The 17,247-nt window shown below is 34.7% G+C and overlaps 1 protein-coding gene across 1 annotated transcript in view; it reads right to left on the bottom strand.

Annotated features, from left to right (window-relative positions):
* Window positions 1-284: 284 nt before the first annotated feature.
* Window positions 285-17,247, bottom strand: part of LOC148655679 (peroxidasin homolog) — a 70,160-nt gene continuing 53,197 nt past the window's right edge. The window contains exons 14-23 of the mRNA XM_088642469.1: window positions 16,724-16,880; window positions 15,383-15,491; window positions 14,767-14,924; window positions 12,930-14,433; window positions 11,064-11,198; window positions 8,891-9,099; window positions 5,730-5,853; window positions 5,486-5,618; window positions 3,167-3,280; window positions 285-3,050 (exon numbers count right to left, since the gene is read on the bottom strand). Coding sequence (XP_088498595.1) covers window positions 2,916-3,050; window positions 3,167-3,280; window positions 5,486-5,618; window positions 5,730-5,853; window positions 8,891-9,099; window positions 11,064-11,198; window positions 12,930-14,433; window positions 14,767-14,924; window positions 15,383-15,491; window positions 16,724-16,880 — 2,778 coding nt within the window. The 3' untranslated portion in view covers window positions 285-2,915. The remainder of the gene's footprint in view (window positions 3,051-3,166; window positions 3,281-5,485; window positions 5,619-5,729; window positions 5,854-8,890; window positions 9,100-11,063; window positions 11,199-12,929; window positions 14,434-14,766; window positions 14,925-15,382; window positions 15,492-16,723; window positions 16,881-17,247) is intronic.

Raw genomic sequence — 17,247 nt, 5'->3', positions numbered from 1 at the left:
ATCCTAGTTCTTACCTGGTACAGCCTTGTAACTCCAGTGGTCTCTGGTCTGGTCTGGTGGTGAGTAACTGTGTGAGAGAGAGTATGGGGTAGGGCTTTGTTTATTGCTGGACTAATAAAGCAGAGGCAATTAACTCACCTTGTGGTCATCCTAAGTGGTATTTGCCAGTTGCTCAGTATGAAGATCAGCAGCAAGTGTGGTATTGCACATTCATATCTTGAAAGATAAGCTTCAGCTTCTTAGAGACAGGCTTTAAGTAGTGTTAAATTAAAAAAGCACACAACTTCTTAAAGGAAACTTTTATCATTACCATATCTACATTATACATTACATACTGTAAATGCTTATACTGTACATAGCACAACCCAAACACAACTTAATACTATATAAATGTTTCCAATGTGGTGCAGTGCAGTTTCAGTATTGCTTTTGCACTTAGTTCTGTGCTCTAAAACATGAAAATGTAAAGATGTTTATCTGCATACAGTTCCAAAAAACTTCACTCTACTCTATTTCAAGTTGCATTCTACAAATTTAATTTATAAAGTTTCCAGTAGAAAATACTTTTGGAAAAACCCTGCAGTATAAAAATATTAAATGAAAATGACAAAAATAAACCAATACAGAAGAAAATAAGAATGAGTTAAAAAACCAACACAGAGACTGTACATTAATCTTAATTTTATATAATTGTATATATTCACGTATATAAATTAAATGAATTAGGCTTAATATTGATTTCTCTCAAGGTGTAAAACATAGCACCATTCCCACAGCTTTTCCCTGTCTTTGTGGATTTATGAGGTATGGTAGCTAATAACAGAAAGCTACTTTACTATAGTATGTTCCTTACTGTTTTGTCTACCAAAAAAGACCAGAAATCATTATAAATACCATCCCCCAAGATCTCTATTTTCAGGTTAAAGAATTTTCAATTTTTGAATCAAAGCAGTGACATACAGTAATATCAGAATGTTGATTTATTCATACTGTTTAACCACTGTTGAATTCAAGGCACTGTCAAAAACAGTGTGCTTAAAGTGAGTGTGCAATATATCAAATGTCACACTTTGAGACAGAAAGAGATTTATATAATGTTGCTTATTTCTATGTTGAAAATCTGTTGAAAATGTCACCATTCCCAAATAAAATCACATTTTAACAACATGAAGTCGGACCAAAAAGTATTGCTCATACTGTATGTAGCTAGGCACTTCGTTTAAAATATTCTACTTAGAGATATTACTTATAATTTGTATATTTAAATATAATGAATTTTTAAAGTAAAATTAGAATTAGGTATTAAGAAATCCCAACAATTCATGTTTTCTGAAAATCCATTTAGATTTCTGTTTTGTATAATGAGCATATTTTAAATATTCATTTAACATTTTATCAAGGAAAATGGCAAGTTTGGGCATTCATATACTTGATATGTATATACTGTATATATGTCTTACAAGGACTGTAAATAATCAACTTTCGATAATAAATACAATTACATGTAAGATGAATGTTTTCATACAGAGCTAACTAAAATATTGTGATACTTTTTCTCACATAATAACGGTCTTACATCTAAATAGTATTGTAATGAGAAATAATGGATGAAAATTAAATGATTTTAACTTTTTAAACATAGCTTTGTATTTCTGCTATAATTCTAACCATCTATTTTTTCTCTCTGACATTCAAGAAAACAAACAGCACAGCTGCAGAGGGTAATAGCACAGATGATCAATTTCACCAGATGTCATTACAGTATGAATGACTGCCATGTTTTAAAGGCAAACATCATGGTTTCCAAAACATCTTGACTTATTAAACACTTCAGAACATACAAGCATCTCTGAATTAAATAATACTGTTCTGTTGTGTTTGTGTTATAATTATTAACTTTCAGCTTTGTTAATCACATCCATCAATAGTCATTGATAATGTCTATTACATTACCCACTGTATATACTGTAGGACGATTGCAATGATGCTTTTCCTCAGATCTTATCCTCAGAATTCTATCTTCACTCTTATTATAAACTGAGACCATTGGACCAAGCCAGCAACTGAGTTGCCCAGTTCTTTTGAAAGACAGTAAATAGTATAAATAAAGCTGAATACTCTACCATCAATCCAAGGAAGAATACAGTTATTTAGTACTAACTATTGCACTACAAAAGAGTAATGAGTTAATAGTTTGCAAAATGAAGTGTAAACTTTAACACCTTTAAAATATTTTAAGTTAACTGAAATATATTGTGGGACAGACAACCTAGAGTAAATATACAGTTATATATATATAGTATATATAGTTTCTCTAAAAATTGAACATATTTAATGACATATTTAATGTTTGCAGTAAAGATGCCAGAAATATACCTATTATATATTTAGTATGTCATAATATACCAAATAAATTATATATTTGGTGTTTAAATTTGATAGCCAGTGTCAGTATGTATTCATTGTTTTAATCTGCACTGAGTCAGTGATTTTTAAGATCTATTTATGCAAATTATATTTAGGATGGGCTATGACTGCTACAGCACTTTTTTTTAAGTAACGTTCAGTTATTTAAAACTGAAAAATTAAAAATGTGTCTTGGTTCAAAGTGTAATATCCATATTGGCCAGCAATATTCATGTTTCTTAGAACTGAAGATGATTTACAAGGCATATAGTTAACTTGTCAAATTAAAAAGAGTGGCAAATTCCGAACGCAAAGGTTAATTCTTTGTTTTAACAGATTTTATGCAATTTATTAGTAATGGCAAAAATAAACTATATAGTGCTGGAAAGGTTTCTCTCTCTCTAGTTTATTACCATGTGAGGTTGACCTAGCTCATACTAGCACTTAACATGTTTTTGTGTCAGTAGATTATACGAAATGCTCTGAAACCTCTTGCTTTTGACTTGGCTTTATGAACTGCTTGTAGAGGCTTCTTTGCTATTTTTAACCACTGAACAAACAGGGCAGCATCTTCCTTTCACTTTGATGAGTTTCTTGCAGTCTGCTGCAGGACAGGATTCTACAAAGCAAGTAATTTGTTCTTTCTGAAAGGGAAAATAGAAAAGGAAAAATCAATTGCTCAGTCAATCAACTGAAAATCAGTCAATTGCTCTCAAAAAAGGCGAAAGAGATTTATGAAAGAATTTTCAGGGCAAGTTACCTGGCACTGACAGCTTGTGCACGGATCTTTGTCCCAGCGTTCTCCTTCTATCCTGTGGTTACCATTTTCATCCATGCAACTTTTCTTCCTCAGGAGAGTCTCCAGATTATTTATCTGTTTATGAGAATAAAGGTTGTTGGATTAGACATCGATCAATTAATGTGGTATTTTATAATTTTATTTAAAAGGAGGTTGGCATTTCAGGTTCTCTAGTTTTAAACAAACTTGTCCATAAATTTCTACAGAATATCAATGAGTCTATAAAATACATGATAAAAAAAACACACAAATAGGCTTGCAAGTCATTTTGCAACATGTAGCCTTTGAAGAGATGAGGTCTTGTTCACAAGCCTAGATCATTTTCTCGCTTCTGGTGTTTTACTTGCACTTGAACTAACTTTTTTTCTTCATATCTTCAAAAAAAAAAAGCGTCCCGATTCTAAGGAAAGTTCACTCACGGGAAAGTAAGTGAGCAAACAGCCTTTTTTAAAATTTTGTGAAAATTAATGTGTATTGAAGATAGTAGTACAGTGTATTCTGCTTTTATGAACTCCAAACACTGTAGTAAACCTTTTAAATACATTTCAGAAAGCTCAAAATGAAATATTGTAATGAAATACAGTAATATTGTAATAAAATATAAGCAACAAAAATGTTCTAAGTTACATTTAGGGATATACTGTAAGACATAAAAGATAAAAGGTTAAAAGTGAGAGATGAGCTTTTGGCTCACCTTTCCTGTTTAGTTGCTACAAGCTAATTGATCAGGGAATCTCACCCAGACTTTTCTTTAAAATAAAAAACAATTAACTAGATACTGTATGTGAAGTTTCCTGTTTACATTTTTTATTTCCTTTCTTTTAACAGCTAACTGTTATATGTCAATAAATTTTCCATTTATGTATTTTTACTAAAGATTATTTACAATTCAATTTATACTGGGATATTTTCCTCCTGTGTAAATATATATGAATGTGTTGTTTTAACTCAAGTGAAGATTGAGGTCTATAATGTGTGTTGCTTTATAATAAACTAAAAGTTGAAGGAAGACATGGAAATGAATCAATGAATGGAAAAGGAAGAATATTGTCTGTTAAAATATTAGGCACATTATTGTAAATCACACCTACTGTATAAGATCCCTCTCATGATTTTCAGACTGCATTTCAAGTGTAGTCCTAACACTTTTTTGCAAATCTCTATTACGTAGCAGAGCAATACTAAATAAAAATAGTTTAAATTAGTATTGTATTGATCTTGCACACAATTCTATTTTCTTGGTTTTGAGGCCTTCTGTGGTCTCTTAGCTTTTAAAGCTAAATTTCTTAGCTTTAAAAAGTCAAACCAATTCACACTGTTAAATGAGCAATGCTTCTCAGTTTCCTAGCCATAAACAAGCGTTGGTCAGCAATAAATGTTCTTCAGTTATTTATGATTTTCTGACCCTTGAAAACTACATTAAACCCTGTCATGAATGGTAAATGCCATCAGATACATGCATAAAATGTTAAACTAAATAATGCTGCCTCCACAAATCTAAAATCATATCCATGAAGTTAAAAGTCTATATTGGGGGCAACATAAAGTGCAACAAAATGCATTTCTTTCCAATATATTGCTTGTGTTAAAAAAAATACTTCTTATAACAGAATTACAATAACAGTTTAAATGTTAAAATAAAAAATAAATACACTATTATCATTACATATTTTTCTTTTTATTGTACTGTACTCATTAATATAGTTATTGCTATTTACATCATGTTAAGCATGCTTTTAAGTATATTACAAATTTGTATAAATAATACACCCAGCTCTTATTCAGTCAGCAATACTTCTCGAGTTTTAACTTTTATGTTCAAGTATGAAAGTTACAAAATACATTATATTCTGAAACTTGTAAAAATGAACATACACTTAACACATTTTCTCTGATTGTACTGTTTTTCACACTGAAAGCTGGTGGAATGTTGGAAAAAGGAATAATAGCTTTTTGGTGCTGAGTTAAGGGGAAACTACTGAAGGCACATGGCCAGTATTTTTTAACCACATCTCAATCTGAAGGTATCTCTGGACAAAAGTCCTAAAGTGCACTCTAAGTAAAATCCTTTACTGGTTAAGCTAAAACAAAATCCAGCTACTCAAATTAAATAGAGGCCAATGTGAAAGCATTCTAAAAAAGACATGAGATCATAATCATAAACATTTAAATCATACGCATGTCTTGAAGTGCAGCTTAATTACCCTGAGCAATCAAAGTAGATGTAAAAATGAAATAAAGGTCCTTACATTTGATATTCTTTAACGGTCTTTACATTACCTGATCCCTTAATGATGAAATTGTTTGTTGCACTTCTGTCAAAAAGCTGTTGAAATCTTGGTCTGAAAATCCTTTTTTGTCCTCTATGTATTCGATGGAATTATTTCTTTCTTCTTCTCTGTTATCTTTTAATCTGAAAACAACATATTTTTTAATGCCTTATGTAAACTGGAATTAAAACGAATAAAAAATACTTACACAACAAAGTATATACTTTTTTTAATGAAATCATTCAAACTCATACCTTTTTTTATTTTTTATTTCCCAAACATAATTGGATTGTCTTTCTTCAGGATAGCTTACGTCTGCAGAGCGTCTGCTGTGAAAGTGTTTAGATAAAGCACTGAATTGCCTTTGTGTTCTACAACCTGAAAAAAGAAACAATTATACATAATATATGAAGTATGTGTATCTATAATAGAGTATGTAGTGACATACTTGTATATGGGCCTGTTGTGCTCATACTCAACCAGTAGCCAAAAGCTATTGGTCTGAACTACTGAATTCTTTTGCCTTTTGATGATAATTATGTCACTGTAAAGGTTTATTTCCCCATAAAATTGTCATTTTTTTAACCTTGTTACATAATGTTGTGCAAATAAGCATCATCTCCATGTTTCACTTTTTAAAGTTGTTGACTGTGACGGGTGACAGCATCAATTAAAATCTGTGGCAAACCGACTTAAGAAGGGGCTTCAACAGCTGACCTGCTACTCGAAGCCATTCTATGGCCTCTAGTTACATTTAAATAATCACACTAGGGGGTCATTTACTTAATCATGGTATAACTGGTAAAGGATTTAAAAATTCACATTCTCACATGGGTACAAGTTGGCTATTTGGTATTTATAGGGTGAGCACAGTGCTAATGGTGAGGTGGTATTTTTGAGTTATTTCTTTTGCTGTTGTGGAGGATCCTGAAAAGGCCTACTGTATGTGTGTTTTTGTATTCAATGTAAATTCATTAATTAAAAAATGCCTACCTGTGACTGATAGGCTGTTCAAAAGGAGCTATTTCACAGGTTCGGTGATACTTTATAGCTTTCTAATACAGTATGTAAAACGAGAATTTGAAATCAAATTCTCAGCAATAGTAAACATGACCAAAGGCAACTGTTGCTTAGCTACAGTACATTTAATTGGCTGTGAAATAGAAATTGTTTGATTATCTGCTTGTGAAACTGTTTCTGTTTTTAGACATCTATATAGTTCTTTAACATGCTGTTAAGAGTTTTTATGAAGCTAAGATTTTTAATTGAACTAATAATTGAAATTATTAAATAATAATAATTCCTTACACATATACAGTATCACGCTTTTCTGGACACTCCACTCAATTGATTGGTAAAGGCCAATGGGAAATTTGGCCAGGATGCCAGGGTTATACAGTATCCCTACTCTTTTTGAGAAATGCCCAGGGATTTTTAATGACCACAGAGTGTCAGAACCTCGGTTTTACATCTCATCCGAAGAACGGGACCTTTTTACAATATAGTGTCCCCGTCACTATACTGGGGCATTAGGACCCACACAGACTGCAGGGTGAGCACCTCCTGCTGGCCACTTACACCTCTTCCAGCAGAAACCTTAGTTTTTCCCAGGAGGTCTCCAATCCAGGTACTGACCAGGCTCACACTTGCTTGCTTTGCTTAGTGATTTGGCTGCTGGCTTTTTTTTAATAAATAAAAAAAAATATTGAAATAATTTTGTTTTTTGCTTTCTTTTCTTGTTTATTTATGGGACCATATTTAATACAATGGCCAAATGGTTCAGTGTTCACTGGCTCACAATGTTTTATTATTTAAATATAAAATTTAAATAATATAATTTAAATACATTGTTCACAGCTCCCTTGACCGCTCTCAACAACCATCCACACCAGGCACTTTCCCTTGCAACAGAGCTCGCTGTATCACCTGCAAGTACACAGCCACCACCACACTCATTCAAGGCCCCTCAGGACAATTCCGGATCACCCAGACAGCATCTTGTACCTCCAGCAACCTTATTTACTGTATCTCTTGCAGTAAATGCCCAGCCATCTACATTGGAGAAACAGGAAGGAGACTCGGAGACCGCTTCAGAGAACACGTCAGGGCTGTGAAGATTAAAGATCTCTCCAAGCCCATTGTTTCTCATTTCACCTCTGACGGCCACGACCACTCCAATCTCTCTGCCTGTATTCTCAAAGACGGTTTTCCGAACTCATACATCAGAAAGACCACCGAAACTAAAATTATTCTGCAGCTAGGATCACACATTCTCCCTTCTCTTAACGACAGACTACTGTTCTTTTAAATTTTCTCCATTCATTGGAAGTTTCATTTCACACCTCTCTGCACCCATTCTGACTTCACACCTCTTGATTGGCCTCTCTTTCTGTCCCCTGCTCCCGCCTCTCACTCCTCCTCCCTCCCAACCTTTGTTCTCCCGCTACTTTACCTTTGCCTACTGCCCTGCCTCTCTCACACCTGAAGAAAGCTCCACGGCCGAAACGTTGTGTTCTCTTTCTTCTTTTTTTCAGCATGGAATAAACCTATTACTTGTTCCTTATTTAAATATAGTCAGTTGTAATTACCATAGCATTAAATAACGTACTACATCCGTGATAGACTGAGCAAACTTACATAATTACTCACTTATTTTTTAAATAATAGCAAAAAATAACATAACATAGCTTTTGTAAATAATTGTGATTAAACTGTTGTGGTTTGTTTTTTGCACTAGTGGATATAAATATAGTAACTATCATTTCTTAATAATAGTGTATAAAACCTTATTCATAATATGCCCAAGCATATTTGGTTTTCTCAAAATTAAATACTAGTATAATGTTTAAGTACTGTACAGTTTTGTGTCTGGGTTGAGCCACTCTGGGGCCCAAAAGCAGATGCAGAAAACACAATTTTAATAAACAGAAACTTTTATTTAGTCTTCCATTTACAGTCTTAAAGCAATCCTACCTATTTAACAGCTATTCACTGTAACAAATAATTTTTATTTACTTTTCTGTAAAGAAGTTGTTTCTAAAGGCGCTCTATAAAATTATTATTTTATTATTGCTCAATATAAAAACGACTAAAAGTCCGTTCCTTCTGTCAGTTTCTTTGCAAAGCCCAACAAATTTCATATTTATATTTTGTTATAGACAAATTCATAAGTGGAGTGATTAACTAACCTTTAATTAACGAGTTATTAACCTTTCAGACAGTATTTTTCCAATTGTCTTCCCAATCTATTGCCTGATACATACAGTACAATATTGTATCTACAGCTAGCTTCTGGAATAGAAAAAAGTACTGTAACAAAAGAACAAAGAAGCTCAATAGACGTTTATTCTATCCAAAATGTGACTCTGCAGTACATTGAACGAAATTGGCTTTGCTACATACTGCTATCACTTACCTTCACAACAATCTTGCCACATTCTCAGATCGATTTTAGGTATCTCTTCACAGCTTTTATATTCTTGGGGATAATCTGCTTTCAAAAAGACATCAGACTGAACCTCTTTAATATTATCTCCATTGTCACATAGGACACGAGCCAAAGACACCTGCTGCAGCTGTGTGACTTGAGATGGGCTAAACACTCCTGGGTTTTCATACCAGAACCTAGAAAATTGTCAGAACAGTATTATGGTGAAACACGAGACTGTATACTTTAAACAAATACATGTTTTACCATGTACATGGATACAAATTTTTGTTGTTTAGCTCATGGAATGACAATACTTTACTTTTTAAAGGAAATGTTATAATTCAGCAAATAATTAGCATTAATCCTTCAAATAAAAATGAATAAAAAGCTGTGCAATATAGTAAAGCCATGTTTCAATGGGCATAACAATATTTTACAGTCAAACCAATTAAAGCACATACTTTAAATGTGCTTGTGCCAGATTCTTCCCAAGCAGTAGCTTGGCGTCAGAGGACCAACGCACATTAATCCCCTTAACTGTGGCGAAACATATAACCAAATCTAACCTGGATCTGGATCTAACCTTATCTAATGACCTACTGTATGCAGCCTCTGCAGACTCTGTACATTACTGGCCTTCCCATTTTCCCTGTTTCTCTTAACTTTACATGGCTCCTTCGGCCTGAACTACTGGCTGATATGACTCAATCCACCAGAGAGCTCTTACTTCTGTCTTCAGACACTGGTACCCTGGAGAGTGAAGCATGTGGTCGTAACTAAACCTTTTCTGTAACCTTGTTTCTGAAGCAGAGTCAAAGGGTGGGCACTGAACATTATCAGTTGGTTTTGTGTGCTCTCTCAAAACCAACCTAACCAGAAACTGTTTTGCAATGAGAATATATCTGCCTGATCTCACTAAAAGATAAGATAATGACTCCTGTGAACTTAACACATTTATAGAAGAACCTTCTGAAAACCAGCTGCATTCGATTCCTCTTATAGCCTTGTGCTAAAACACTTATTTTCCCTCTGTCAGGAATGTCCGTAAGCCACCTTCTATTAAGCTGACTCCCAGATCAAGCTGCACAGCTACCATGCTTTAGAGTGTTAAAAAACTCTAATACACCAAAATATGATTATATGTACTGTAGTTGTGACAGACTGGTCTTTGAGAGGACTTTTAAGATAAGATAAGATCACTTTATTAGCCATATATAATTTGTCTTTTTGCATACCCCAACTTGCTCTCCATGAGACTCACAGACAGGGAGAGAAGCTTGAGGTCAGAGCGCAGGGTCAGCCATTGTACAGCACCCCTGGAGCAGTAGGAGTTAAGGGCCTTGCCACTAGAGCAGCAAAAAAGCCTAGGTTTATTTGTAAATAGATGAATGGTAGTCATTAATGTTTTAATTACATTAGTGGTAATGATGTGTTGACTGGTCACATTTTCACTTGGGTGTGATGGGTGGAATATTCGGATACAGAAAGGGCTTTCAGAGTGATAGTAAGCAGTCACTGAATGTTAGCAGTTTGAGAAGGCTGTTTTGAAATACTTTGTTGTAAATATCAGCAGACTCTAAAATAGTATAGTGTATAGTCCTCCTGTATAGTCCAATGCCATCATGTTTTTTTTTATATCCTCAGAATTTTGGATAGTATAATAGTGTAATACTTCTGCCCAATGACTATGGACAGTGGTTTCACTACAAAAAAAACTGTTGGGAAGTACTGAATAGATTGAGATATCATTGTGCTGAAATCTCTTGATTTCCTCTTGAATCCTGTGACCCTGTTGTTTTTGTGACTCTGCATTTCCAAAAAAATTGATGTTCCAAATGACAACTTTATATTATGTATTTAATGTGTTGTAACCAATGTGTCTAGAATGTGTTATACTGTAGGGTCACGTTCTACCAGCAATGGCCACTGTATATCTCCATATCAAAAGAAAGCTGCTGGGTGCATGGGATTTAGTCAAATTAGAAATAATCGAGTGATTATGCAAACATTAGTCTTCATTTAACTTCATTAAACTACTATATCTCTCCAAATTTAAAATTTTATGTTTTCATATTTGCAAAGAAGGCAAACATTGTTATTTTAGAATATTTTGCATTGTTTATATGCTTAATAATATTTTATTAGGACACTGTGTTACCTGTCTCCATCTCTGAGTCTCTGAAACTGTGTAACAAACAGGCACAGAAGAGTTGGACCCACTCTAGTTCCAGGAATCAAATCTTCCACAATTAATGCAGGCCAAAGGTCAATGTTTAGAGGTGTTCCATACAACCTACAAAAGCCAAGTTATATATATATATGTCAATGTTTGACCCTCTTGATTTTTTTAAACAAAAATTATTTATACTATACCACAGTTTCACTTTATTACAGATGACGGCTGGAAAAAGCAATAAAATCAAGTGACACGTATGACAGGAATTAAGAAAGAATGTTTTAAACTATGGTTTTCTGTTAAAACAACTGGACCCAAAAGTTTACAAATGTTAATTAAATGGAATGAGAAAACAAAGATTAAAATAAATATTGAATATCTAATAATAATACAAGCCTGTAGGTATTACTCAGGGAAAGGATATTTCGGTGGTGTCAAAATTTATAGTCCTATTTCAGTGCTCTGTACCACCCCCAACTGTGACTAAAATTATATTGACCATTTTTGAATGTGTTTTCTCCATGCTGGCATTTGGTTATAAGTGATTGTAAATACAGTAAAAAGGGGGTTTCATCTTTGAATTCCCCCCTTTTTACTCTTAAATCTCCATATTTCAAAATTGTTTTTACTTATGTTTTTTTTGTCATGTCATTGTTTTCCCTACTTTTCCATTATATTTTGGGTAAAATACCCCAGCCTGTTAATCGTGATAAAGTTTTTGCAATTATGTCCTACCTCTCTGTAACCATCAAAATGAATAACCTTTTTCACAGATGGGATCATGGGCATGTAAATTGCATTGGAAAAAGAAATAACACTTAAGGGATACAAAGGAACGTTAGATATGTGCCTCTTCCATCATTGAGATTTAAATCAAAGCATGTGCAAAAATGGAAAAGTCTGAGGTGAATGCATGTCTGTTATAGGTAATACACTGTAGAACTCAAACAGAAAGTGCCAATACATGCATAATTACAGTGAGCTAATGTGTAAACTTTCCAATGGAACTTACATTTCACCAGAGGAAAAGCCATAAGAAATGGTCATTTTGTGGGTATTTAGAGAGCTAGGCAACTGAAAGATAAAGTGTAAATTTTGGTAATTTGTATAGGCTTTTATAGAAAAGAATATGAACCCTATCTGGGGTATTTGCTTGGAAGTATGGAAGTACCCTATCTAAATTATGACAAATGTAGGTTATGTTGGTATAAATGTGATCTAAGACTATATGAACACTGTAAACAGTAGCTGCTCAATAGCCATTCTAGACATTACAGCATGAAGTTATTGCTGAATTTTATCAGTGTTTCATTTCAGCACTCTGACAAATTGCAACAGGCACTTATCTCTGGTTATCCTTGAATTACGGCTAAAAATTCACAAATGATTCAGTCTGTGGGGGTTCACGGGAGCTCAAAAAATGCTTTTTTATCATCCACGTTAGATCAATGATGTCAATGCAACCTTAAATTGTATTTTTGTCTGGTAGTGTTACAGACACATGGTTTTGAACCTAAAATCACCATGTATTTGTTTATACAGCAGGCACTGTTAAAATCAGAGGTGTAGAGCATACAAAAATACAAAAAGAATAGTTCTATGTCTAAGAAGGGAAGATAATTAAATGAAAATGATCATTTAATGCAACATGATTGAAGAAATGAACAAGTTTAGCACTGGAGGAAAAACCTTTAAAATTGTACTTTATATTTATTTCATAGTATATAACGTGAGTTGTAGTCTAGTATCACTGATTGTATTGAGAATACAACATCTATGACAGTACAAATGACAAACAGCAAAACCTAAGCATTTCTTAATATTTAGAATAATATTGTTTTTACTTACCTTTTCAATTTTTCTCTGATTTCAGGGTTACGGATTTCATTCTTTAGATCATCAAAACCTTTCACTGAAGTCAGATTACAGAACACCCTGTAGTCCTTGTAGGGTGGAATGCCATGGTCACGGCCCCTTTGAATGTTCATAGCAGCCAAGTCCAAGGCCACTGAGTGAGCCATGGAGAAAAGTCTCTCAGTCAACTCCATGTTTAAAAGCTGAGAAGGAACCCGCATTTTGCCAGCCACCCCAAAGAGGCCACGGAGAATGGGATCTATGCCTCCTTCCTGAACAATCCGATGGGGAGAAAAGAAGGCCTTGTGGAGAGGAATGTGACCTTCTTGGATCTCCCCAAAGGATTCATTCAAGCGGTAAAGGATTGGGTTAACCAAGGTGTGGCCAAATCTGAAAGCAGCAGTAGCAAACGCATTAAGAATGCCTCCATTGATGTTTGGATTGTAAGCCTTGTAATCCCCCAACAGCTTCATACCCACCTCCCCCAGGATTTTGGGTAGCCACTCCCGATATGTGATGTGTTGCATTTCAGCACCTACAATCTTTCTGGCTTCATGATACACTGTATCTCCATCCCAATGAGGATTGAGCTTCAACAGTTCCTCCGCAATGCGGTTGTGTTCTCTGAACCACAAGGTATGCATGGCAGTCAAGCCCAACTGCTCATTAGCACGGTGGTCCCCAGCCAGGAAGCACGGAATAGGACTTTCATTCACATCCCGCATGCATTCAGTGGGTGGTCCTCTGGCAAAGGGCAAAAGGTGCTTTCCAGAATTTCCCCACTCACTACCTTTCTGCAGGAGTCCGTGCTGGCTGGAGAGGTCCTGGAGCTCAGCAGATTCATGGTCACTACTCCCATACACATTGGATGCATCAATATAGGAGGTCAAGTGATTAATCTGCTCCCTGGCATAGACAGAGTTCATAAGGACTGAAGTCATTCCACTACCACAGACTGGACTTGAACGCACAAAAAACATGCACCTTGCATTCTTCACACGGGGATCATTTTCAGGTATCATGATGGGAAAACAGGGGGGGTCATTAGTGCACACAGAGCTGCAGGGTTTACCATCTGAAAACCGTGACATACTGAGGGCTGCTACAGTCTGGTCCAGATCATGATCCAAAAACTGTCCCCACTGCATGAGCATGTGTGTGAAGCGGTCATCAGCAGTTACTGTCTCAGTGCCAACCATGGCAGTGGAGATTTGTCTGGGCATTGGTAATGGGTAGTCATTATATTTTGCATCATGCCCAACCCCTCTGGGTACACTAAAACCATTCTCATATACTGGCTTAAGTATTCTCTCAAAAGCAGTTAAGGATGCACCCCACATGGGATGCTGAAGGTTGTTACAGGTACCATCGTGAGTTCTGTACTTTTGGTGGAAGCAGATGTCAGAACAGTTTGGGAAGCGTCTATGAGCAGTGCAGCCAGACAGGTTGGCAATGAGGTCCAGGTAATGTGGTGAAACCAGGTCATTGTAGCGGAACTCTACAATACCAACAAAGAAGATGGTTTCATACAGATACAAATGTAAAAGAAAATAAGCATGCAGTGGTGAATAAGCCTTGACTCTTTGTTATATTAAAACAGATTCTGAAGCACAACAGTACAAACAGAAATATAATTATTAAAATAAAATCACAATTAGACAAATAAAAAAGTTGTTAAATTAAATTAAATTTGGAATTCCTGTAACTTAAATTAAGAAAACTAGAGCAGCCACAGACACAACAAGTCAATAGTTTGGTTTATGTACAATGAGTCAGTATGTCTTTAAGATAAATGAAATTAAATTAATTAAAATAATGCACATAAATCTACCAATGCCATTGAGGTCAACAGTTAGCCCCTGCTGTACATGTTCTTGAATAAGATGCAGTGTTTGTTCAAATATTTCTCCGGCCCTAGCAGTCTCAATGGTAAAAGGGTCTCTTGGGTAGCGGAACAGAGCCAGTAAGTCATTTGGCGTGCGAGGTCGCCTGCATTTGAGACAGAGGGACAAAAAGACAAACATAGGCTCTGTAGAGATTTTTACAGAGATATAAAAATTAAATCAAGGTTAATGAAAAAATATTGATATCACTACATGGTTATAAATACTCAATACCTTGTAATAAGGTAGGTCCCTTTTCAGACCATAAAGGCCCATGGGGGAATGGGGGACAAGGGCCACTATTTTTCTTGACCATCCAACACTGGAGGTGGAGGTGATGTGGTCAGCATTACACTCCAGCTGGTCTATTACCCCTAGAAGGATTAACCCCTGGTACTCATTTGGAAAGCTGGCTGAGTGGGATTGAACCTGAGACCTTCTGGTCAGGAGCTAGACACCCTTGCCATCTGAGCTACCACAGTTCCACATTGTAATAAACTAAACCTACATTAGTTATTATAGTTATTGTCATCAGTCCTTGAAGAATCAATCATTATTTCTTACTTGTCAAATAAATCTCTACGTGTTGAATTGATTGCACTGTCAACCCTTTGAGTTGCATCATGAATTGACGGTTCAACAAAACTGTCTCCTGCACGTCTTCCCTCTGGAACTGCAAGGATACACAAGGTGACAATGAAGTTCTGTAAAAAGCTAAAAATAAGGCTGGCTTCAGACAGATCAAAGCAAAAAAATTAACAGCAAAAAGCAATGCCACACTGTATAAGTAGCAAGGCTTTTTTTTAATTACAGCATTTCTGCACTTCTGCGTGATATTACCATTCAATGAACAATTTTACATTAGATATGGTTTAAATAATATGACCCATCTTATTACAATGTGATATTACAGCTTGTTGAAAAATTTCCACACAACAGAAATTAACACAGCAGTCAATACTATCTAACTGCTGAAAGTGTTAAGTCTTAGCAGTGACAACACATTCAAATAAAATAGAACACTTCAAGCAACCACAGGGAAGAAAAAATAACAGGATTTCTAAAACATTATAAAGCAATATGTTATTTAACAAGAAATCATTTTGAATACAAATGTTTAACTATGGTATCTATTATACTGTAACCATAACTGCAATAATAGACAATTTCATCCACAATCTATCCAGTGATCCACAATAGTTTGCTAGAAAGGACTGCCTAAAACACTGATAAATAGCAAGGGCAACACATGGAATAATCAAGAATTTGCACTCTTCTGATAAAATTCTGATAAAAGTCAAACCATTAGGAGAACAATACCAAACAAGGGTAACATCACTATCATTACTGACAGAGACACCTAACAAAAGCAAATATATAAAAAAAGACAAAACACAGAAATAAAATTTCAGAATAAAAAGATACATAGTTAAAAGCTTAGAAATCAAATCAAGGGTTGGAACATGTACAATGCACTAGTATGAAACCTCATTGTGAAGAAACCAATCTTGTTGTTTAGCCATTCATACTGATCAGAATCTTAAAATGAATTATCACAGCAGCCTATGTACTCATGAGAAGCCAGTATATAGAGCTACGGAGATTTATACAACACATTTACAAAACAAATGTAAATGATTCATTGCAAGGTGTTTCTAGTCATTCACATACAGATTATTATTCCTTTCTATACAGTATATCCATAAAATATCCGTAATGCCAATACACTACTATTTATACTACGAAATACAGATGGGATCAGGATTAGCTGTTAGCTTAAACAAGATAACTTTTCAGTAGAAAATAGTAATAAAATTGTGTTTCTGTAAAAATAGAAAACTATTGAATGAAAAGAACAGAATAATTGTACTTCCCAAAGTAAAAACATTTTAAAAAATGCCTTACCTACAACACTCAGCACCATACTAGAGGTAGATTGGCCAATGGCGTTTCGTGCCACACACTCATATCTGCCTCTGTCTGCCTGACCAACATCTCGGATGGTTAGTAGGCCTTCAGAGCTAACATGGAACTTTCCACTTTCAGTGATTTGAACGCCATCCTTATAAAAAAATGGAGATATCAGGATGAAAAATGACCAGTCAGATGCTTTGATGTTAATTGTATTTTCTACAACATTCATATCTGTACAATTACAAATGTATTCAGTTTCATGTGGCTTTTTTTTCAATAATGGTCTTGAAGTCAGTTACATTTTTCGCTATACAACTACTACACAGCAATTGATTTCCTAAACAATCGGTTTTGTTATGGATGTTTCCCTGTGTTTCTTATCAAATCAGATTTTGTTTTTAATTTACTTTCCGTCATCTACCTTTGGTTGAAACCTTTGGTTTAGTCGTCTATATTAAACAATGTAAGACATTATAAAGTAAACAAAACATATGCATAATTCTAACCTCATATTT

Source organism: Lepisosteus platostomus, chromosome 8, assembly GCF_059453375.1.
Source record: "Lepisosteus platostomus isolate fLepPlt1 chromosome 8, fLepPlt1.hap1, whole genome shotgun sequence".
NCBI classification, from domain to species: Eukaryota; Metazoa; Chordata; class Actinopteri; order Semionotiformes; family Lepisosteidae; genus Lepisosteus; species Lepisosteus platostomus.
Note: the sequence above shows the minus strand (reverse complement) of the source record. Positions and strands in the feature narration are given on the sequence as shown.